We start from the raw sequence: 22935 nt of genomic DNA, 5'->3' as shown, positions 1-22935 counted from the left end.
TTCTTTGGTCTGAGACGCGGCTCAGTTAACGGGTTGGATCTGTGTTTTATCACACACAGGTTACTCTGGCCAGGACTTCGACTGGGCAGACTATCACAAGCAGCACGGAACAGAGGAGGCACCTCCCTTCTGCTTCAGAAACGTAAGACGCTTGCTTCTTGCTCCTCGTTTTCTCATGAATGTCACCCACCATGAGTTGTATATGCTGTGTAAGTTGCTTCCTGTTTATTGACCATAGTGGGCTTAGAGTGCTACCCTGCACCACAGGGTCCTAAACTTCGTATTGGTTTTGACAAGTCCTTTCCGCTCTTGTATCGGTTAGGGCGATGCTGGGCTGTCGTGGCAGACTGAAGACGAAACGTGTCGTAAGTTTCTCTCCGCGGTGGATAGTCCAGGTTATTTCCGGTTAGCAGGTGGTTCTTCTCCTTGTGCTGAGCCTTGGGCTACGCTTGTACTTGGCTTGGTCATCTGAATCTAGTGAGGAGACAGGAAAGGGAGAGCCAGGAGAGGAGAACCTTGGTTCTAGACACTGAGTTGGATACTGACGCACATTGCATATTACTTCTGTCACTTTCCACTGTTGAGAACTAGTCACTTGGTGACATGATGCTGCGAGAGTAGTAAGTGTGCCCTGGTTGGATGACTGCTCCCCCACCTTGAGCCTGGACGCTGGCAGAAGGAGGACAGATTTTGGTGAACAGCCAGCCACCAGGGCCCCTATTAACTGTGCACCTGCTGTGGAGTGTAATATTTGTTTTATGGCTGTGTAAGGCTTCCCTGGTGGCTCAGTGGTAAAGCATCTACTTGCCAATGCAGGAGATGCAGGTTCAATCCTTAAGTTGGGATGATCCCCTGGAGAAGGAAATGGCAATCCGTTCCAGTATTCTTGTCTGGGAAATCCCATGGACAGAGGAGCCTGGCAGACCATGGGGTTACGAGGGAGTCAGCCACAACTGAGCACCTAACCAACAACAGAGTGTGTCATGTGCGATCTCAGTTCCCAGTCCAGGAATCGAACCTGTGCCCCCTGCATTGGGAGTGTGGCGTCTTAACCACTGGACTGCCAGGGAAGTCCATGGAGTATAATGTTGATAAGTTCATGGAGTAGGAGATTCTCTGCTCCTGAGAAATAATGTTAAATTATGTTCCTAAATTTTTTTTATTGGGTTGAAGTAATAAGATACTAAATCCAACACTTTTCTGCTGTGCTTACTTTAAGCCACCTATCAAATAGAGCTTTTTGGCACAGTGACACATGAAATAACTGTGTGTGTGTATTCAAACATGTGTGTACTTGCTAAGTTATAGGAGTTTGTTGTACAAAATAGTTTATAAATTATTCATTGAAACATAGGAACCAAAAAGATATGAATCATCTCCATCTTGAGAATGAGGCACAAAGGTATAGCCTTATATGTTGAACATGCACTTTAGTTATGAAAATTCATTTTTTATGCTAAGAAAGAAGACTCGGCCCTCCCGTTGGGGACTGTGCCTACTGCAGAGTGTCGCGCTCCCACACCGAAGCCGTGTTTTCCAGCACGTGCTCCTAGAGCTGCTGATTCATTGCTGTCTCAGGATAATTTATCCTCCAGGGACTCGGTTGGCAGCCCTTTCTGTTGGGAAGAGCTGGCTTAATAGAGAGAAGCTCAATACTGAGCATAAATCAGAATCAGATTTGGGGAAATTAAGTAGGTTGATGACGAGGTCAGCTTGTGCCCATAAATACAGAAATACATCTGTGGCAGGGCTGGAAATCAGCGCTCTGTACGTGATCCGGTGAACTCCTACTGGGTGACATTGCCTTTCACAGCATTGACAGAGCTGTATGGGTGTGTGTGTGTGTGTGTGTACGGGGTGTGTGTGTGTACAGGGTGTGTGGGTGTGCGTGTGTGTGATGTGGGGTATGGAGACAGCTGTGCGACCAGCCAGCAGAGGACAGCAGCTGGTTAGCCCTGAAGGCGTGTTAAGTCCATTGGAGTCTTACTGGACTCTGTGCTGTGTTGATATCACAAGTCATGGAATCTACTGGCCTCAATGCCTTTCATTTAATTGTGGAAACTCTTCATCACATCCTCAGAACCGTCTGAGGCCGTGCTTTTTTCCAGACGGGATATCGTCCTTCCCCACCACTTTAGCCGTGGGAAGAAAACCTTCACATCCCCCTCTCGTTCTGGATTCAGCAAGTTATTTCTTCCAGGACAACGTGCGTCCCTGAGGCATCTTTTTATCTGCCCTCTGCCAGCCGTTGTTCAAATGGATCTTTATGGTGGAGTTAGGAGCCATGTCCCCAGGTGGCCTCTGAGCTTTCAGGATTCAGCGTACCAAGATGAGATCTGTATTAATGAAAACACTAGCGTTTTAATTAGGAATGCACTTGTTATCAAGATGCCCCCCCCCAGCTTTGTGTCTGGTTGTCTGTTTATTTAATCGACAGCATGGGTATCTGCCTGGTGGCACGTGCGTTGCATTATTGGGACCTCGCTGGACGATGTTAGCAGGCTACAAGTGCTCTTGAATGGCATGCTTATCATGAATTCATTTTTTAATTGCACATCTCATGTGCACTAGAGGGAGGGGTAATGTGGAAGTGGGTGTGTGGAAGACGTTGCCCTGGGTGTGTTTAAAAATCCAAGATGGTTCTGAGATGGATTGACACAGCCAAATACTTAGTAGAATAAACTCACAGGTAACAGTTTTGCTATTGGTCCTTTATAAATTACCCTTCTTCAGTGAGCTAAAATGAAAGTAGGTTATATGGTTGTAACTTTCCCATATTAAGTAGGATAAGATGCATTTTAACTTACTTAGAGACTTTTCAGGCAACCTGTCAGGTCATGTCATCAAAAAGAAGCTCAGTATCTAATAGTCATGAACCTGGCAGGATGACTTGCAGAAAAACAGCCAACCTAGAATTTCTTTGATTTTATTTCTGAAGAAACATAAAGGAAAGGAGCAAATTGGTTTCTTAACACACACATTGGATAATTTAGTTCTGGTAATATAAAGATTTAATTGCATTTTCAACTTAACTTCCATTAAAAAAAAACATGGAAATATGAATTACCTTGGTTTCCTTCTACAAGTCACATAAAGATGTAATCTCTCTTACTTACAAGAACCTGTTTATCTCAGTTTCTGTATTTCAAATTAGATATATTTATATAGTATTGTAATTTCAGATAAAAAACTTGTAAGTAGCGTGTAATTTGGGGAAAGTTTCATATTTATTTTGAAATATTAGGAGGGAGTTTTGCTTCTAGTATTGGCTGAGTAAGCTCATACTGACTTGATCCTCCGGCAGATAGCAACTATAAATTCTGGATGGAATACCAAAACAGGCACCTGAGAGACGTGTAGAATGAACATAAGCAGGCAGATTCTGGAGGGAAACAGGTGCCTGGAAGAAAGGAGTACAGGAGTGGCCATCCCTTTTTTTTTTTTTTTTTTTTTTACAGATTTTGCATTTATCTTATGGCCCCACAAACCTCCTTTCTCTAGAGAAATGAGAACTTAGTATTAGAGGCTGAATTTTGTCCCCCCAGAATTCATATGTTACAGTCCTAATTCTCAGCACCTTGAAATATGACTACTTGGAGTTAGAGTGTTTAGGGAAGTAACCTAGGTAAAGTGAGGTCATGTGGATGGGCCTTTATCCACCATGACGTGTGTCCCTATAAGAAAAGGAGATAAGGACACAGACCCCATACATGGCGGGAAGACCGTGTGAAGACATAGAGAAGATGGCTGTCTTCAAGCCAAGGGAGGGGCCTCAGAAGAAATTCACCTTGCTGACGACTTAACCTTGGATTTCTAGCTTCTAGAACCATAAGTCGATATTTCTATTGTTTGAGTTTCCCAGCCTGTGGTGTTTGCTGTGGCAGCCTGAGCATATTAGTGAACCTATGTTCACACAAAAACTTGTCCTTGAATGTCCATCGTGGCTTTGTTCACAACTCCCAAGGCCTGGAAACCACTCAGCTGCCCTTCAGCTGGTAGGTAGATAGACAAACCGTGGTTCTTCTGTAGACAGCAGTCAGCATGAAGTAGAATGAGGTGCCAGTCCTGTGGCAGCATGACTGACTCTCAGATAACATTTTGCTTAGTGAAAAAGGCTAGACTCGCAAGGCTCCCTAGCATAGTAGTCTAGTTAGACGGTGTTAGAGGAAAAGTGTAATTACAGAAACGGAAAATAGATCCAGTGGTCCAGGAGTTGGGGGTCCTGGAGGGATTGATCACCAGAGTCCCAGTGCCAGGCCTCTTTGCAGGTGACAGCCCTGTTCTGTGTCTTGACTGTGATTATGGCTGCATGATTGCATGCATTCATCTGACAGTCCTGCCTTCCTAGGACATCACACTAAAAAGAATGAATTTCCCTCTATGTATATTTTTAAAAGTGAATTTCAAAAGTAAATAAAAATAAAAGAATCAAAGGGAAAATAAGGACCATTTTAGATAAAAGGAAACTGGGAAGTCAGCACCAGCAGACCTGCAGTTAAAAAAACAAAAACAAAAATACTGGAGGACAGACATCATGCTGAAGGAGGTGCTGCCAGGTGGAGATTGCGGTCTCCTTTCACACTGAAATGTACCCAGTGTGATATAAGTGAGGAGCACAGGGAAGAGAGAGAAGTGATTGGTGTCACAGTGATTCTGGGGTTGGAAGGATGCACATAGAACTGGGAAATGAGAATGGACTCATCCTGTCGCTCATTCGGGTATTATTAGGCACCTGCTGTGTGCCAAGCAGAGTTCTCTTTTCTGGGACACAAATGAAGAATGTGTGGTTCTTTCCTCATAGGTGTTGGGGAAATAAGCGTGTGAACTCACCTATCTTAGTATGATCTGTCCACTTGCATGCGTGTGCACATGTATGTGTTGTGCACATGTATGCATGTGCATGGGTGCATGTGTGTACATTTCTGCTGTGCCAGCTAGCTCCTCTCTCACTGAGCGTTTTCTCATTGTAGCATCTGCTGGCTCAGTGTCCGTTCTCCTTCTCTTCCAGACATCGTTCAGTCGGGGGTTCACGAAGAACATGAAGCTTGAAGCCGTGAACCCCAGGAACCCGGGAGAGCTCTGCGTGGCCTCAATCATAGCTGTGAAGGGGAGGTTGATGTGGCTTCACCTGGAAGGTACTCACAGTTCCTGATCGTTCTGAATTCGGGGTCCACCAGGAATGGGCAGGGGGACGACGGCTTCAGCACTGCTCAATGTACCCACTTTGCTTTCGTCTTGTTTCAGCTGTCTTAAATTATTCAGCGTTCTTAAATAAGTGAAACTAGTCAAATATAAATTCATTCAGAGGCTCTCATCTTGACTAATAGTTTCATGAAATGAGATGCTGGTGCAAAATTATGTTTGGAACACAATGGTCTTTTTACATCTCTGATTATACAAGCTAATGTCACAATTAAATCAATACGAGTCACTAAAACTGGTATTTGAGGTCTTGGTTGTTAACAGGATAAAATTATATATTTGCATTTTAATGTGAATCATACCCTTTACTTTGGTTTCTTTCACAGATGTTTAGTTTTTCCTTAAAATAGTAACTAGACATGACTATCTCCCCAAATATATAATAAGCAGAATGTAGACCTGTTTGTTTAGTGATGTTTAAACCAGCAGTCCCCAATCTTTTTGGCACAAGGGACCGGTTTCATGGAAGACAATTTTTCCATGGACTGGGGGAGTGATGGTTGCAGGATGATTCAAGTGCATTACATTTATTGTGCACTTTATTTCTATTACTATATTGGCTTTACTGCGGATCATCCCAGATGTTGGGGGCCCCTGGTTTAAACTGTTCTTCATAGCTTCATTTTATTTATAATCGTCCAGATAATTTGCAGAACAATGCACTTCATAAGCAGGAGTTGGATTAGCTTGTGGACTTAAAAGACTATATTTTTCAGATGTTATATTTTCAATAAGGAAGAATTAAAATGCATTTGATCATTAAGGTTTTGTCATCTTCCTGTGATTTAAAATTCTTTGGGTCTTTTGTTTGTTTTTCAGTTTCATAGCACTTGGTAGTTATTTCAGATGTATATGGGAAAAGAATAAAGTGTTAGAGATGAGTAATATAATCATGTTAGCTTTCCTAGTTTAGATTTTTAATTTTATGACCATAGGTCAACCACCATAGGCCTAGAGAGTTTGGAAGGTCATAGAATTGGTGCCAGTATCTTTATCTTCTTTCCTCATTAAACAAGTCTTTAAAAAGCACTGTGTTCTTTGATAGGCCTACCATCTAATAAGTATTATAGTCCAAGAGATTGGAAGGGGCAGAGAACAGTGATTCTAGATGAAAATCCTAATTCCCAGAAAATAGTTTAAAACATAACCATGGTTTGGGATTTCAAAATCGATCTAAAATAGAAGGAAATTCTGAAAAAAGTGGTTACTTAGATTTACACTTCTACTAGAATTTTGAGTAGAATGGCCTCTAGTTGGAATTAGCCAAAATGTCAGAGGTGTCATGGTGATATTTCTGCAGTTAGTGAAGTAGGATGTAAACTTATTTTCATTCAGTTCAGTTCAGTTCAGTCGCTCAGTTGTGTCCGACTCTTTGCAACCCCATGAATAGCAGCACACCAGGCCTCCCTGTCCATCACCAACTGCCGGAGTTTACCCAAACCCATGTCCATCGTGTCGGTGATGCCATCCAACCATCTCATCCTCTGTCGTCCCCTTCTCCTCCTGCCCCCAATCCTTCCAAGCATTAGGGTCTTTTCCAATGAGTCAACTCTTCGCATGAGGTGGCCAAAGTATTGGAGTGTCAGCTTCAACATCAGTCCTTCCAATGAACACTCAGGACTTATCTCCTTTAGGATGGACTGGTTGGATCTCCTTGCAGTCCAAGGGACTCTCAAGAGTCTTCTCCAACACCACAGTTCAAAAGCATCAATTCTTCGGTGCTCAGCTTTCTTCACCATCCAACTCTCACATCCATACATGACCACTGGAAAAACCATAGCCTTGACTAGACGGACCTTTGTTGGCAAAGTAATGTCTCTGCTTTTTAATATGCTATCTAGGTTGGTCATAACCTTCCTTCCAAGGAGTAAGTGTCTTTTAACTTCATGGCTGCAATCACCATCAGCAGTGATTTTGGAGCCCCCAAAAATAAAGTCTGACACTGTTTCCACTGTTTCCCCATCTATTTCCCATGAAGTGATGGGACCAGATGCCATGATCTTAAGTTTTCTGAACGTTGAGCTTTAAGCCAGCTTTTTCACTCTCCTCGTTCACTTTCATCAAGAGGCTCTTTAGTTCTTCTTCACTTTGTGCCATAAGGGTGATGTCATCTGCATATCTGAGGTTATTGATATTTCTCCCGGCAATCTTGATTCCAGCCTGTGTTTCTTCTAGCCCAGTGTTTCTCATGATGTACTTTGCCTGTAAAGTTGAATCAACAGCTGTTGGAAAAACAAGATCCCTTCAGTGATTTTTGAATCCCTAGAGCTTGTTACCTAACACCATACTAAGCCTAATGCTATGAGAGATTAGAGTCTAGTTTGCATAATTAATTTGAAAAAAAAAATGGTAAAGTTCAAAGTCCATGTTTCCTCATCATTATTTAGCACATTATGGTTAGAATTCTTTGGCAGTCATAATTTATTTAGCAGTTTGTACTTTCAGAGTGCTTTACAGCTAACAAACAGCAGTTAAGAGTGTCTTGATTTTTATAGATGGAGAAACTAGCTGAGGCATTAAGATGTGCCTGTGGTTTGGTTTCATCCCTCTTAACATCTTTATTGCTTAATTCAACAGACCCAGAACTTCCCAATGCTTAAAAAGAATGATGAGCAACGTCTAGTGTGTATTTAACATTTTGACAGTCTTTCTTCATTATTGATCTTTTTCTTTGGATATCCACTTCTGGTATTATAGCAAAGAAATGTAAATCAGCTCATGACAGCTCTTGTTCTTACTCTCCTGAGTGCTTTCATTGGGATTAATGAAAATTTGTTAGCGTTAGGAAGCAGGTCGGAAAATTGATTGTCCATTTTTTCCAGACCTTACATATTACAAAAAAGAAGACTGTTGAATATTGGTTACCTGGTGTTATTGGTCAAAATTATGCATTCGCCTCATCAATTCAAGTTAAAATGCATTCGGTCCCCTGATGTTTCTTGAATTTGGGGTTTTTTTATTTTTGGTTTTGTTTTGATTTTTTTATCCCTTTCTGGGTATTAACCTTGGAAAGTGACAGCAATCTTAATGGCACTTTATTTCTCATTATCTCAAATTTTTCTGTGTATATTGTTTTCTTTCCTCAGTCCTGGAGACAAAATATTAGAGATTCACTCTTCTCACTTTAGGGCAGTTAAATTATTGTTACGATCATGGTGATTCTTATTATAGACAGTTTATGTGACAATTTAGTGTGTACTTCATACCAATTCATTATTTTTCTGAATTAAATTGATTTGAAATATTTTCAACACATAGCTAACTGACTAAGTTTAGGTAATTAAAATGATCATTTCAGTTGAGTGTTTGACTTCCCTTAAAGTCAGGTAGCTCTTTAAGTGCCTCTACAGGAGCTAATGTTGAAGAGGAAAAGAAGAATCAAACACATGAGCTTAGTGTAATATTATTTGGGGTTCATGTTTGGGAAGAATGTCAAGTTTTCAAAAACTGCTGACAGTGAACCAGGGCAGTTGCTGATGATGGGGTTTTGAGTTTGGGAGGGGATGTTATGACGCTTTCTCTTATGTTAATATCTGATCTCGGTTAGCATCTCTATGATTATCAGCATTTATTCATGTTCTGGGCTTCCCTGGTGGCTCAATGGTAAAGAATCCACCTACCAGTGCAGGAGACTCAGGTTCAATCCCTGGGTTGGGAAGATTCCCCTGGAGGAGAAAGTGGCAATCCACTCCAGTATTCTTGCCTGAAAAATTCCATGGGCAGGCTGCAGTGCATGGGGTCATGAAAGAGTGGGACACAACTTAGCAACTAAACAACAACAGCGATTCATGTTCTATACATTTACATTCGGTTATAATGTCTCTCTTGTCATAGCCCCACATACTAGCTCATGAGCGGTTACATCCGCATCTCACAGTCCAAGTCACGTCGTATTTATTGGCCATCATTTTCTCATGGGACACATAGGGTGTGGATGTTCTCAAAGTGCGTTACTTTTCTCGAAGGCAAACCTTTGTATTGCCTTTCTTGGTCTTTCTTATTCCCATTATTACACTGTTTTCCTCCCATTTTGAAGAGGTGTGGTATTCCATGTATTTTTGGTTGTCGGGTGAATGTTAGGTGTTTCAGCCTTTTAACTTAGGTATAAAATACCTTTTATGTTACAAAAGTACCATGACCTGCAGGCTTCATTTCCACTGGGTTATTTAGCTCTTTCATTGTTGCCACTACAGGAATTTTTGTGGAGAGCTTTAGAACATGAGCAACAAAACCTGGTTTTGAAATGAGCCCTGTTAGAAGTGAAAGAAAGTTCTGGGTTAGTGTTTTTTGCACTTTGAACTTGGGGAGGGAATGGTGGCCCACTCAGTGTTTGTTACCTGGGGGTTTCCTTTCAGGTTTGTTAAAAACAAACATACAGAGAACAAAAAGAAACAAAGATGACCCAGAGGTCATCAGGTCTGTGGAGAAGTACCAGATTGCTTAATTCAAACCATCAACTTAGGTTATTACAAGCATCTCACAATCTTTTCTTTTTGCTGTCCTCTGCAACAAAGTCTGGAGAGAATAAACTTTCCACAGTCAATACTAGCAAAACATACTGTATAAATTTCAGCCTCAGTCTACTCTGTGTATCACTTTGGATGGAAGCTTTTTGAAAAGCCGTATCCTTTACCATGATCCTCACATCCTCACTGACCAGTGCTGAACACGCGATGCCTGGCCCAGACGTGGTCCCTAATTCCACAGGTGATGTCCAGTGCAAGCAAAACCTGTCTTTGCCAATTTTCACAGAGCACAATACTTGTATTAGAGTTCACGTGCACTTTGCTTGCTAAAGTCTTGTAGAATGGATACGAGGAATAAAGAAAAGCTGTGTCCCTGAGCGAGAAAGCGATTTAAGATATGAGCAACCCCTTAAGAACTGCTTTTCGCTAATCAAGTGTTGAGGTAGTGAGATATTTTCTACTCATCAGCTGAAATTCACAATCTTCTTGGTTGGTTTTTGCTGTGTGCCTGGCTCAGTTCCAGTAAACCGCCTTCCACATCATAATCCGCAGGAGTCCTAGGCAAGTGCCAGTTCCCGGGGCTGCTGCATACCCACCACTTCTGACACTGGGAGCAGGGTCTGGGAATCTGCATTTCATATCACCCTCCCCAGATGACTACCCTGCACGGGGAGTTTGTCAAGGCCTCTCGGACCTCAAATATGCCAAGAAACTCAGGCAAGGTTAACCTCTTCTGTCTAGGAGAAGAGGTGGAGAAAACGTCCCTTTGAGCCTTGCTGTATTATGATCAAGTGAGGTGGTTGATAAGCATTTGGCAGAAACTTGCAAAAATGAGACAAGGGAAAGTACAAATGTGAAAGTAATTACGTTTCCCACCAGTGTGGGTGGATTTTAAATCTTTGAAAAGGGTTATGGGCTGCAGGAGCCATTTTGGGGAGAGGCTGCTTTAGCAGATGGTTGTATGTGTATATGTGTGTGTGTGTGTGTGTGTATAGATATATGTATATATACATATATATATGGGTGTGTATATATATGTATGCATATAAGGGTGTGTATATATATATATGTATATGGGTGTGTATTTAAGTATATATATGGGTATGTATGTATAGGTATGTGTGTATATATATCAGTTCAGTCCCTCACTCATGTCCGACTCTGCGACACCATGGACTGCAGCACGCCAGGCTTCCCTGTCCATCACCAACTCCTGGAGCTTGCTAAAACTCAAGTCCATCACGTCAGTGATGCCATCCAACCACCTCATCCTCTGTCATCCCCTTCACCTCCTGCCTTCAGTCTTTCCCAGCATCAGGTTCTTTTCTAGTGAGTCACTTCTTCACATCAGGTGGCCAAAGTGTTGGTGTTTCAGCTTCAGCGTCAGGCCTTCCAATGAATATTCAGGATTGATTTCCTTTAGGATTAACTAGTTTGATCTCCTTGCAGTCCAAGGGACTCTCAAGAGTCTTCCCCAACACCACAGTTCAAAAGCATCAATTCTTTGGCACTCAGCTTTCTTTGTACTCCAACTCTCACATCTATACATGACCACTGGAAAAGCCATAGCTTTGACTAGATGGACCTTTGTTGGCAAAGTAATGTCTCTGATTTTTAATATGTGGTCTAGGTTTGTCATAGCTTTTCTTCCAAGGAGCAAGTGTCTTTCAATTTCATGGCTACAGTCACCATCTGCAGTGATTTTGGAGCCTAAGAAAATAAAGTCTGTCACTGTTTCCATTGTTTCCCCATGTATTTGCCATGAAGTGATGGGACTGGATGCCATGATCATAGTTTTGTGAATGTTGAGTTTTAAGCCATCTTTTTCACTCTCCTCTTTCACTTTCATCAAGAGGCTCTTTAGTTCTTCTTCACTTTCTGCCATAAGGGTGGTGTCATCTGCCTATCTGAGATAATTGATGTTTCTCCCAGCAATCTTGATTCCAGTTAGTGCTTCATCCAGCCCAGCATTTCTCATGATGTTCTCTGCATGTAAGTTAAACAAGCAGGGTGACAATATACAGCCTTGACATACTCATTTCCCTATTTGGAACCAGTGTGTTGTTCCATGCTCAGTTCTGACTGTTGCTTCTTGACGTTCCTACAGATTTCTCAGGAGGCAGGTCAGGTTGTCTGGTATTCCCATCTCTTTCAGAATTTTCCACAGTTTATTGTGATCCACACAGTCAAATGCTTTGGCATAATCAGTAAAGTAGAAGTAGATGTTTTTCTGGAACTCTCTTGCTTTTTTGATGATACAGCGGATATTGGCAATTTGATCTCTGGTTCCTCTGCCTTTTCTAAATCCAGCTTGAACATCTGGAAGTTCACAGTTCATGTACCGTTGAAGCCTGGCTTGGAGAGTTTTGGTCATTACTTTGCTTGCATGTGAGATGAGTGCAATGTGCGGTAGTTTGAACATTCTTTGGCATTGCCCTTCTTTGGGATTGGAATGAAAACTGACTTTTTCCAGTCCTGTGGCTACTGCTGAGTTTTCCAGATTTGCTGGCATATTGAGTGCAACATTTTCACAGCATCATCTTTCAGGATTTGCAATTTCTCAACTGGAATTCCATCACCTCCACTAGCTTTGTTCATAGTGATGCTTCCTAAGGCCCACTTCACTTCTCATTCCAGAATGTCTGGCTCTAGGTGAGTGATCACACCACCGTGGTTAAATGGGTCATAAAAATCTTCTTTGTCTAGTTCTTCTGTGTATTCCTGCCACCACTTCTTTATATCATCTGCTTCTGTTAGGTCCATACCATTTCTGTCTTTTATTGTGCCCATCTTTGCATGAAATGTTCCCTTGGTATTTCTAATTTTCTTGAAGAGATCTCTGCTGCTGCTGCTGCTGCTAAGTTGCTTTAGTCGTGTCCGACTCTGTGCGACCCCAGAGACGGCTGCCCACTAGGCTCCCCCGTCCCTGGGTTTGCGTTGATCACTGAGGAAGGCTTTCTTATCTCTCCTTTCTATTCTTTGAAACTCTGCATTCAGATGGATATATCTTTCCTTTTCTCCTTTACCTTTAGCTTCTCTTCTTTCCTCAGCTATTTGTAAGGCCTCCTCAGACAACCATTTTGCCTTTTTACATTTCTTTTTCTTGGGGATGGTTTTGATCACTGCTTCCTGTACAGTGTCACAAACATCTGTCCATAGTTCATCAGGCACTCTTATCTATCAGATCTAATCCCTGAATCTTTTCTTACTTCCACTGTATAATCATAAGAGATTTGATTTAGGTCATACCTGAATGGTCTAGTGGTTTTCCCTACTTTCTTCAATTTAAGTCTGAATTTGGCAATGAGGAATTCATGATCTGAGCCACAGTCAGCTTCCGGTCTTGTTTTTGCTGACTGTACAGAGCTTCTCCATCTTTGGCTGCAAAGAATATAATCAATCTGATTTTGGTGTTGGCTATCTGGTGATGTCCATGTGTAAGAGTCTTCTCTTGTGTTGTTGGAAGAGGGTGTTTGCTATGACCAGTGTGTTCTCTTGGCAAAACTCTGTTAGCCTTTGACCTGCTTCATCTTGTACTCCAAAGCCAAATTTGCCTGTTACTTCAGGTACCTCTTGACTTCCTGCTTTTACATTCCAGTCCCCTATGATGAAAAGGACATCTTTTTTGGGTGTTAGTTCCAGAAGGTCTTGTAGGTCTTCATATATATATATGTATATATATGCGTGTATATATGGTGTGTAAATATATGTATGTGTATGTATGGGTGTGTATATATATGTATGTATATTATGGGTATGTATATGTATGTGTATATATATGGTGTGTGTATATGTATGTGTATATATGGGTGTTTGTATATATGTGTATGTATATATATGGGTGTGTATATATATGTATAAGATTTCCCCAGTGGCTTAGTGGTAAAGAATCCGCCTGTAATGCAGGAGACACAGGAGTCACAGGTTCGATTCCTGGGTCGGGAAGATCCCCTGGAGGACGAAATGGCAACCCACTCCAGTATTCTTGCCTGGAAAATCCTATGGACAGAGGAGCCTAGTGGTCTACAGTCCCTAGGATTACAGAGTTGGATACGACTGAGCATGCAGGTCCACACAATATATATATGTGTGTGTGTGTGTGTGTGTATTTACATAGGGTACGTGTGTGTGTGTGTGTATATATATAATGTGTTAGTATATATATGGGTGTGTGTGTATATATGTATGTATGTATATGGGTGTATATATGTATACATACATAGGTGTATATATATGTGTATGTATATATAGGTGTGTATATGTGTATATATAGGTGTATATATGTATGTGTAGATGTGTGTGCATATAGGTGTGTGTGTATATATGTGTGTGTAGATAGGTGTGTGTATATATATATATATGTATGGGTGTATATATATACACAGGTGTGTATATATATGGGTGGGTATATATATGTATATATAGGTGTGTGTATATGGGTATATATATGTATCTACATGAGTGTATATATATGTATATATATATGTATCTACATGAGTGTATATATACGGGTATATATATGTATATACATGAGTGTGTATATATGTGTATATATATGTATCTACATGAATGTATATATATGTATATATATGGGTATATATATATGTATAGACATGAGTGTGTGTATATATGGGTATATATATGTATATACATGGAGTATATATCCACACACATATATATATATGGGACGGGACCTATACTGTTGCACAGCTAAGGAAGGTGGCCCAAGAGGCGGGGGCTGCTGTCTGTGAACAGGCTTTGGAGACCGCCAGTCAGCTACACGGGTTCTGAGTGGTCGGCAACAGCCCTGGCTCTGGTTTTCTTAAGCAAAATGGGAATGTTGGGGGAAGAATTTGATGGGAGGCTGAGGAGGGAGATCTACTACCTAGAAGGCTTTGCAGTAGGAACCAAAGGCGAGTTTGGGTTTTGAAGCTGCTGTTGTGCTTGATGTGACTTCGGACTGACTGTGTTCTCCTCACGAGCCTACCTAGAATGACTTCCTAGGCTCTGGAGCGAGATTGCTTGGGTTAGAGCCCTAGATCCCCCTCTTAACCGGCTATTTGATCTTTTCCTGACCCTCGGTTTCTTGTTGTTCAGTCACTAAGCCATGTCCAACTCTTTGTGACCCCATGGACTGCAGCTCGCCAGGCCTTCCGGTCCCTCACTGTCTGTCTGAGTTTGCCCAGGTCTCAGTGCCCATCATCTCAATCGGTGATGCAATCTAACCATCTCATCCTCTGCTCCTGCCCTCAGTCTGTCTCACCATCAGGGTTTTTTCCAATAAGTTGGCTCTTTGCATCAGGTGTAAGTATTGGAGCTTCAGCTTAGTTTTCTCATCTGTAAAATGGGAGTGAAAACCATCTGATCTCTTAGGGTCATAAGGATAAAACTCTTTGAAAAGTACTTGGACAAGAGTGAGTGTCCTAAGAGTTCACCATCCATGGATCTCTCCCTCCACTTACACATTTAATCCCATTTCTGTTGTTTTCTTTCTGATGGTTTCCTATCATATGTCGCTCTTGTCAGCTAGTTTTGCTGTGTCTTGATTCCTTAGGAATTTAGCTCCAGGGCTGAAATGAGTGAGGGCTTTTCTGAGATCTTGCTCTGTGGGCCAGCGTCTGCACATGGAAGGTGTGGGGTGGATGGTGGGCGGGGTTTCCAGTACCCAGGTCCTGCTTTTCTGCCTTCCAGTGCTTTACCTTCTCATTGCATACTTGAACCCATCTGACGGCTAATGTCAACACTAGACGAGGTTAGGGGCTTCCCAGGTGGTGCAGTGGTAAAGAATCCGCCTGCCAGTGTGCAGGGGATCCATCCCCTGCAGAAGGAAATGGCAATCCACTCAAGTATTTCTTGCCTGGGAAATCCCATGGACAGAGAAGTGGTGGCCCAGTGGTTAAGAATCCACCTGCCATTGCAGGGGATGTAGGTTGATCTCTGATCCAGGAAGACCCCACATGCCTTTTGTCGGTGACTCTCTTCACTGGCCCGTCTGCCAAATCCAGTGCCCTTCTCGACAAGAAAAGATCAGTTTTATATTTGAAGCTAGTTGGGGAGTTTTTTAGCTTTTGTCTGTTTTGGCAGTTTTGTTTATTTGATAATTTCTTAAGCAGATTAGTTAAATGTTGGTTGAGTCATTTAATGCAAGGCAGAAATGCTTTCTATTCATTCAGCTGTGTTGGAACCTAAGCCCTGTAAAGCTGCTTGCATTCTTGTAGGTTATATATCTTTCAAATTATCGGAGAATTCAGTGAAACGGAAGTTAGAATTGATAACCATAGTAATGACTTTCTCTGAGAACACCTCAGAAGTTCAGTGTGACGAATGGAGGTGATAACATGTGTGTATAAGCATCTGCTGTCAGCGTTCCAGGCACTTTGTGTACACCAAAGTTAGGGTTTAGTGCTAAATCTGGTACCTGGGTTTATCAAATAACATACTCTGGGAGCCAGTGTAGCTGAAATAGTGAGGAGATTTTATGTTTGCTGGTATTGAGCTTCCAGAAGCTATGTTTTGGAGGGGAAGTGTGATTCAGAATTCATCAGATGATGTGTGATTGCTTGGATGTGTTATGGGGTTTCTAAGAGTGTTAACTTTTGTTTTGATTCCCAGTGAAGAAACCAAAAGCAAAGAAAGCTTAAGTGGTCAGGGCCAGGGAGTCACTCCATTAATAGAGCTGTTTCTTATCTTTCGGTTCTTGGTTCAAGAGTGTCTTTCCTCAAAGTGTGCTTTCAAAGAACTGTTGATTTGGTGTAGAATTTCCTTCTCTTCACTAGTTTGCAGGGTTCTAAATTTATTCTCTCAGTAACCAGAGTTCCTTGGAACCCCTGCTCATATTGTGTCCAGATCTTTTCTCTCAGAGTCTCTCAGCTGCTATGCCAACTTAACACAAGGCATCATTTTGATTATGATACGAAGGCAGATCCCCACCAAAGAGACACTCCTGCCTAAGTGACTTCAGTATGACACGGCAAGAGTCTTAAGCCTGCAAACTGAGTGCAGAAGTGACATGGTCACAAGATAAAGGAGCATGTCCCCTAGGGAATTGTGTTTTGATGCTCACTGCTTATAACCAGTGTCACTGAACCCTCCCAGTTCCTTTAACCGGAATATTTAACTTCTGTTGGTTGAAAGTTGACCTCTGCTTGGTGTTGGGTGAAGAATGTCTTAGGGCCTCCACCCCACAGGCTGGACTACCTTCCTTAGCTTCAAAGCCATTCTTAGGAAAGAAGGATGCTTGTCTTTCACTGGGGACAAGGATGCAGTTGTCCCCAATCATCCTTCCTCTTCCTCTGGTTTTCAGGGGAAAAACCTGTTTGCCAAGCCCCTCTTCTTGTGATTCCTGTGAACTTGTGCTACTGTACTTCTCTGGCATTTGTATCTGTCGTAAAATACTGTTGGCTTTGGGTTCAACTTTCAGAAGAATGTCTTCCCCCGCCTCAGAGCTGCTCTGATTTCCCCTCCTTCTAATGTGTCTTTGTTGTTAACACCTGTTTGCACCTGTTGTCTGGACTCCCCACAGGCCTGCAGAGCCCGGCTCCAGAGTTCATTGTGGATGTTGAATCTATGGACATCTTCCCTGTGGGCTGGTGTGAGGCCAACTCCTACCCTCTGACTACACCACACAAGACAGCCTGTAAGTATTGCCCCACTTGGAGCCTAGCTGGGCATATCTAGGACTTAGATGAATAAGTAGGCAGTTTGGTAAAGAGAGTGGAGCCAACCTGTAAAAATCCAAAAATGTTCTCAGTTTTGCACAGAACACCAGGACTTTTGTCTCATTCATCCTGTAAGCATCTGCATGAGATGAATGTCTGCAGGCATTTCCCAGCTTGAGAAACCAAGTCACAGTGACAAGGCGGAGATGAGCATCTGGGATCTTTACTCCTGTTTGTATGCAATTCATGAAAAAGTTTAAGCTAAATACTATACATTTGTATGATTGTATCTGAGAAAGAACTTATTCTAAGGTTTACCCCAAAGGTTTACCCCAAAACCAATCGTATTTGGTTGTACTGATTTACTGACATAGGTATAAACACTTTAAACTATTCCTGGCAATGAAGAGATGAGGCCAAAGTGAAAACAACGCCCAGTTGTGCGTGTGACTGGTGATGGAAGTAACGTCTGATGCTGTAAGGAACGATATTGCATAGGAACCTGGAATGTTAGGTCCATAAATCAAGATAAATTAGTAGTAGTCAAACAGGAGACGGCAAGAGTGAACATCAACACTTTAGAAATCAGTGAACTAGAATGGACTGGAATGGGCGAATTTAATTCAGATGACCATTATATCTATTACTGGGGGCAAGAATCCCTTAGAAGAACTAGAGTAGCCCTCAGAGGCAACAGAAGAGTCCGATATGCAGTACTTGAGTGCAGTCTGAAAAATGACACAATGATCTCTGTTCATTTCCAAGGCAAACCATTCAATACTATAGTAATCCAAGTCTGTGCCCCAACCAGTTATGATGAAGAAGCTGAAGTTGAACGGTTGTTTGAAGACCTACAAGACCTTCTGGAACTAACAACCAAAAAAGATGTCCTTTTCATCATAGGGGACTGGAATGCAAAAGTAGAAAGTCAAGAGATACCTGAAGTAACAGGCAAATTTGGCCTTGGAGTACAGAATGAAGCAGGTCAAAAGCTAACAGAATTTGGCCAAGAGAATGCACTGGTCATAGCAAACACCCTCTTGCTGCAACACAAGAGAAGACTCACACATGGACATCACCAGATGGTCAATACTGAAATCAGATTGCTTATATTCTTTGCAGCCAAAGATGGAGAAGCTCTGTACAGTCAACAAAAACAAGACCAGGAGCTGATTGTGGCTCAGATCATGAACTCCTCATTGCCAAATTCAGACTAAAATTGAAGAAAGTAGGGAAAACCACTGGACCACTCAGATATGACCTAAATCAAATCCCCTATGATTATACAGTGGAAGTGAGAAATAGATTCAAGGGATTAGATCAGATAGAGTGCCTGAAGAACTATGGATGGACATTTGTGACACTGTACAGGAGGCAGTGATCAAGACCATCCCCAAGGAAAAAAAATGCAAAAAAGCAAAATGATTGTCTGTGGAGGTCTTACAAATAGCTGAGGAAAGAAGAGAAGCTAAAGGTAAAGGAGAAAAGCAAAGATATACCCATTTGAATGCAGAGTTCCAAAGAATAGCAAGGAGAGATAAGAAAGCCTTCCTCAGTGATCAATGCAAAGAAATAGAGGAAAACAATAGAATGAGTAAGACTAGAGATCTCATCAAGAAAATTAGAGATACCAAGGGAACATTTCATGCAAAGATGGGCACAATAAAGGACAGAAATGGTATGGACCTAACAGAAGCAGAAGATATTAAGAAGAGGTGGCAAGGATACACAGAACTATACAAAAAAGATCTTCATGACCCATTTAACCACGATGGTGTGATCACTCTCCTAGAGCCAGACATCCTGTAATGCAAAGTCAAGTGGGCCTTGGGAAGCATCACTACGAACAAAACTGGTGGAGGTGATGGAATTCCAGTTGAGAAATTTCAAATCCTAACGGATGATGCTGTGAAAGTGCTGTACTCAACATGCCAGCAAATATGGAAAACTCAGCAGTGGCCACAGGACTGGACTGGAAAAGGTCAGTTTTCACTCCAATCTCAAAGAAGGGCAATGGCAAAGAATGTTCATACTACCACACAATTGCATTCATCTCACAGGCTAGCAAAGTAATGCTTACTGTTCTCCAAGCCAGGCTTCAACAGTACATGAACCATGAACTTCCAGATGTTCAAGCTGGATTTAGAAAAGGCAGAGGAACCAGAGATCAAATTGCCAACATCCATTGGATCATCGAAAAAGCAAGAGAGTTCCAGAAAAACATCTACTTCTGCTTTATTGACTATGCCAAAGCCTTTGACTGTGTGGATCACAACAAACTGTGAAAAATTCTTCAAGAGATGGGAATACCAGACCACCTTACCTGCCTCCTGAGAAATCGGTATGAACATCAAGAAGCAATCATTAGAACCGGACTTGGAACAAAAGACTGGTTCCAAATAGGAAAAGGAGTACGTCAAGGCTGTATATTGTCACCCTGCTTATTTAACTTCTATGCAGAGTATATCATGCGAAATGCCGGGCTGGATGAAGCACAAGCTGGAATCAGTATTGCCGGGAGAAATATCAGTAACATCAGATATGCAGAGGACACCACCCTTATGGCAGAAAGTGATGAAGAACTTAAGATCCACTTGATGAAAGTGAAAGAGGAGAGTGAAAAAGCTGGCTTAAAACTCAGTATTCAAAAACAAAGATCATGGCATCCAGTCCCATCACTTCATGGCAAATAGATGGGGAAACAATGGAAACAGTGACAGACTTTATTTTCTTGGGCTCCAAATCACTGCAGATGGTGACTGCAGCCATGAAATTAAAAGATGCTTGCTCCTTGGAAGAAATCTATGACCTACCTAGACAGCATATTAAAAAGCAGAGATATTACTTTGCCAACAAAGGTCTCTCTAGTCAAAGCTATAGTTTTTCCAGTGGTCATGTATGGATGTGAGAGTTGGACTATAAAGAAAGCTGAGTGCCAAAGAATTGGTGCTTTTTAACTGTGGTGTTGGAGTCTCTTGGTTTGCAAGGAGATCAAACCAGTTAATCTGAAAGGAAATCAATCCTGACTATTCATTGGAGGGCCTGATGCTAAAGCTGAAACTTCAATACTTTGGCCACCTGATGTGAAGAACTCTCTCACTAGAAAAGACCCTGATGCTTGGAAGGATTGAAGGAGGGAGGAGAATGGGATGACAGAGGATGAGATGGTTGGATGGCATCACTGACTCGATGGATGTGAGTTTGTGTAAGCTCCGGGTGTTGGTGATAGACAGGGAAGCCTGGCATGCTGCGGTCAGTGGGGTCACAAAGAGTTGGACATGACTGGGAGACTGACCTGAACTGATTTTTGGCCTTAAATTACCAGTGAGATTTCAATTGGACTTTGAAAGGGGCATTACATTACATCCTTCTGATCACAAAAGTGCCAAATCAAACCAATATTAGTAGTCAAAATAACCCACCCTCCCATACACAAACACATGCATGCACAAACACACCACTTAAATATATACAAGTGTGTGTTTTAATGTAAATTGTTGTAGGTCATTTTCCTGAAATGGTAACCATTTAAAAAATATTCATTTATAGTATATAATAATTCATTGAATAATAAATCTTAGCATTTATAATTCCATCCTAATGTGTCAACAGTATTATTTAAAATTGTGTGTCCTTAAATATAAGGCTTTTAATTTTTTTGTGAAATAGATTAGATATTTCTAATGTTTTCTTTATTAATTTGTATGCTGGTTGACTTTTTTCTAGCATCCTCCCATAAGGTTTTACGTAGCTGCTCAGAACATTGCTGTAAACAGATCCCTGCCATCTCTGGCCTCCTGTTTCCTGAGGTCGAGAAATTTTGAAAGACACAAGAGACTTACCAATACTCACTAAGAGTCAGATGGGGTTATTCATGTGAATAAAGTAGGGGCCCAGGCTATAGACAGAGGTGGATTCTAAGAGGTTCTTCTGCCCTGTACCCAGTACTGCATACTGAATCTCATCCAATGACAGTAATGCCTTGCCCTCAATTTAAAATACTTCTAAAATTATGAGCTTAGAATAATGATTTCAGTGTTGAGGGCCTTCTTTTTCTTTCGTTCTCACTTAAAATGTCTTGGGTCCTTGGCTCTCAGCGCCCCCAGCCCTGGACAGGTCCTCCCCACGCTCGACAGCTTTAGATCCAATCCCCTGTGCCTGGTTGTACCTCAGACAGAAATTCGTGTCCTGACCCTCTCCCTCCTTCCTTCACTGGCTTTGGGAGGGGAGGAACATTTTGAGTTTTTCTGGGTGAAACCCCACGCAGGTTAAGGTGAACACAGTGATGTTTCCTCTCTGTTCCCCAGCCTGTTGTGTTTGGCTTCTCATCAAGACATCACACAGTTTGGGCATCTCACCCTAATTAACAAAGACTGACTTAGGCAACTTAGTGTACACACTCATCTTGCCCTTTAGAGATCACAGAGTTTATACTTTCTCATAGTAATTACAGGCAGACTTTGTTGTCACAGGTACTGCATTTTTTACACATTGAAAGTTTCAGGCAACCCTGCATCAAGCGTGCCTGTGATACCACTTTTCTGACAATATTTTTTCACTTCGTGCCTTTGTGTCACATTTTGGTAATTCTTGCAATATTTCTAACTTTTCCATCATTACTGTATTTGTTGTGATTATCTGTGATCAGTGACCTTTTGATGTCATCACTATGACTCAGTGAAGCTCAGATGATAGCATTTTTTAACAATCAAGTATTTTTGATTAATGTATATACACTGTTTTTTAGACAGAATATTATTATGATACACACTTGATAGACTACAGATTTATAGTAGACTTATAAAACGTAACTTTTATATGCACTGGGAAACCAAAAAATTCCCATCACTCCTTTATTATGATAGTCACTCTGTTGGAGTGGCCTGGAACCAAACCCACAATATCTCTGAGGTCTGCCTGTATTGGAATTGGATACTAAATAAAATTAAGAATAGATGAAATTTTGAGTCACTATTTCTCTTATTTATTCATGTTCTCGTTTTGTTTCTCATACACGCATTTTGCTTTGAAGAGGCAAAGTCTAATTAAACCTGCCAAACTCCGACAGCTTTAGAAATTCTGTGAAAATTAATTTTTCCTAATGTTGGAAGAGGCAGGATTATCTATGCCTGTGTTAATAGATGCCAAAAGCTCTAGTCTGTCTTTGTGAAGGTGATTCCAACCAGTTATAAATGTAAACTGGAAATGTTCTTAACCTCAGGTTATTGTTGGCTGGTTTCTGTCACTATTTGACAGACGTATACATTTGCTAGGTGCCAATCCACTTTTTAATGATAAAATATTGTAGTTTATAAACATGCCTCTAATTCTAATTTGGGAGCATGCTGCTATGGTAAAATTATTTGCCTTATCACACTTCTGTGGGAAAAAGTCATCTGGATAATCATGTTTGTATCAGTCCATTTCACCAGCTGTGTTCCTGGGAGGTCTGATATATGTATTGTTTTTATTAGAAGCACATTTTAGAACAAAGTAGCCCATGTAGTGATAAGGTAAAAGGTACTAAATTCTCTTTAGATTTCATTTCTGAAAAGTCGAAGTCTGTTTTGTGCCAGAAGAAATGAAGATAAAATTGTGTCCCAAATGAA

The 22935-nt window shown here is 41.4% G+C and overlaps 1 protein-coding gene across 13 annotated transcripts in view; it reads left to right on the top strand.

Annotated features, from left to right (window-relative positions):
* Window positions 1-22935, top strand: part of SFMBT2 (Scm like with four mbt domains 2) — a 181795-nt gene that overhangs the window by 126549 nt on the left and 32311 nt on the right. For all 13 annotated transcript variants that reach the window (XM_081557206.1, XM_081557204.1, XM_081557209.1 and 10 more), the window contains 3 exons: window positions 60-142; window positions 5009-5135; window positions 17191-17304. In XM_081557206.1, the coding sequence (XP_081413332.1) occupies window positions 60-142; window positions 5009-5135; window positions 17191-17304 (324 nt within the window). The remainder of the gene's footprint in view (window positions 1-59; window positions 143-5008; window positions 5136-17190; window positions 17305-22935) is intronic.

The sequence above is a fragment of the Giraffa tippelskirchi genome, chromosome 13 (genome assembly GCF_054371585.1).
Source record: "Giraffa tippelskirchi isolate mGirTip1 chromosome 13, T2T-mGirTip1v1.2.pri, whole genome shotgun sequence".
In the NCBI taxonomy this organism is placed as follows: domain Eukaryota; kingdom Metazoa; phylum Chordata; class Mammalia; order Artiodactyla; family Giraffidae; genus Giraffa; species Giraffa tippelskirchi.
Note: the sequence above shows the minus strand (reverse complement) of the source record. Positions and strands in the feature narration are given on the sequence as shown.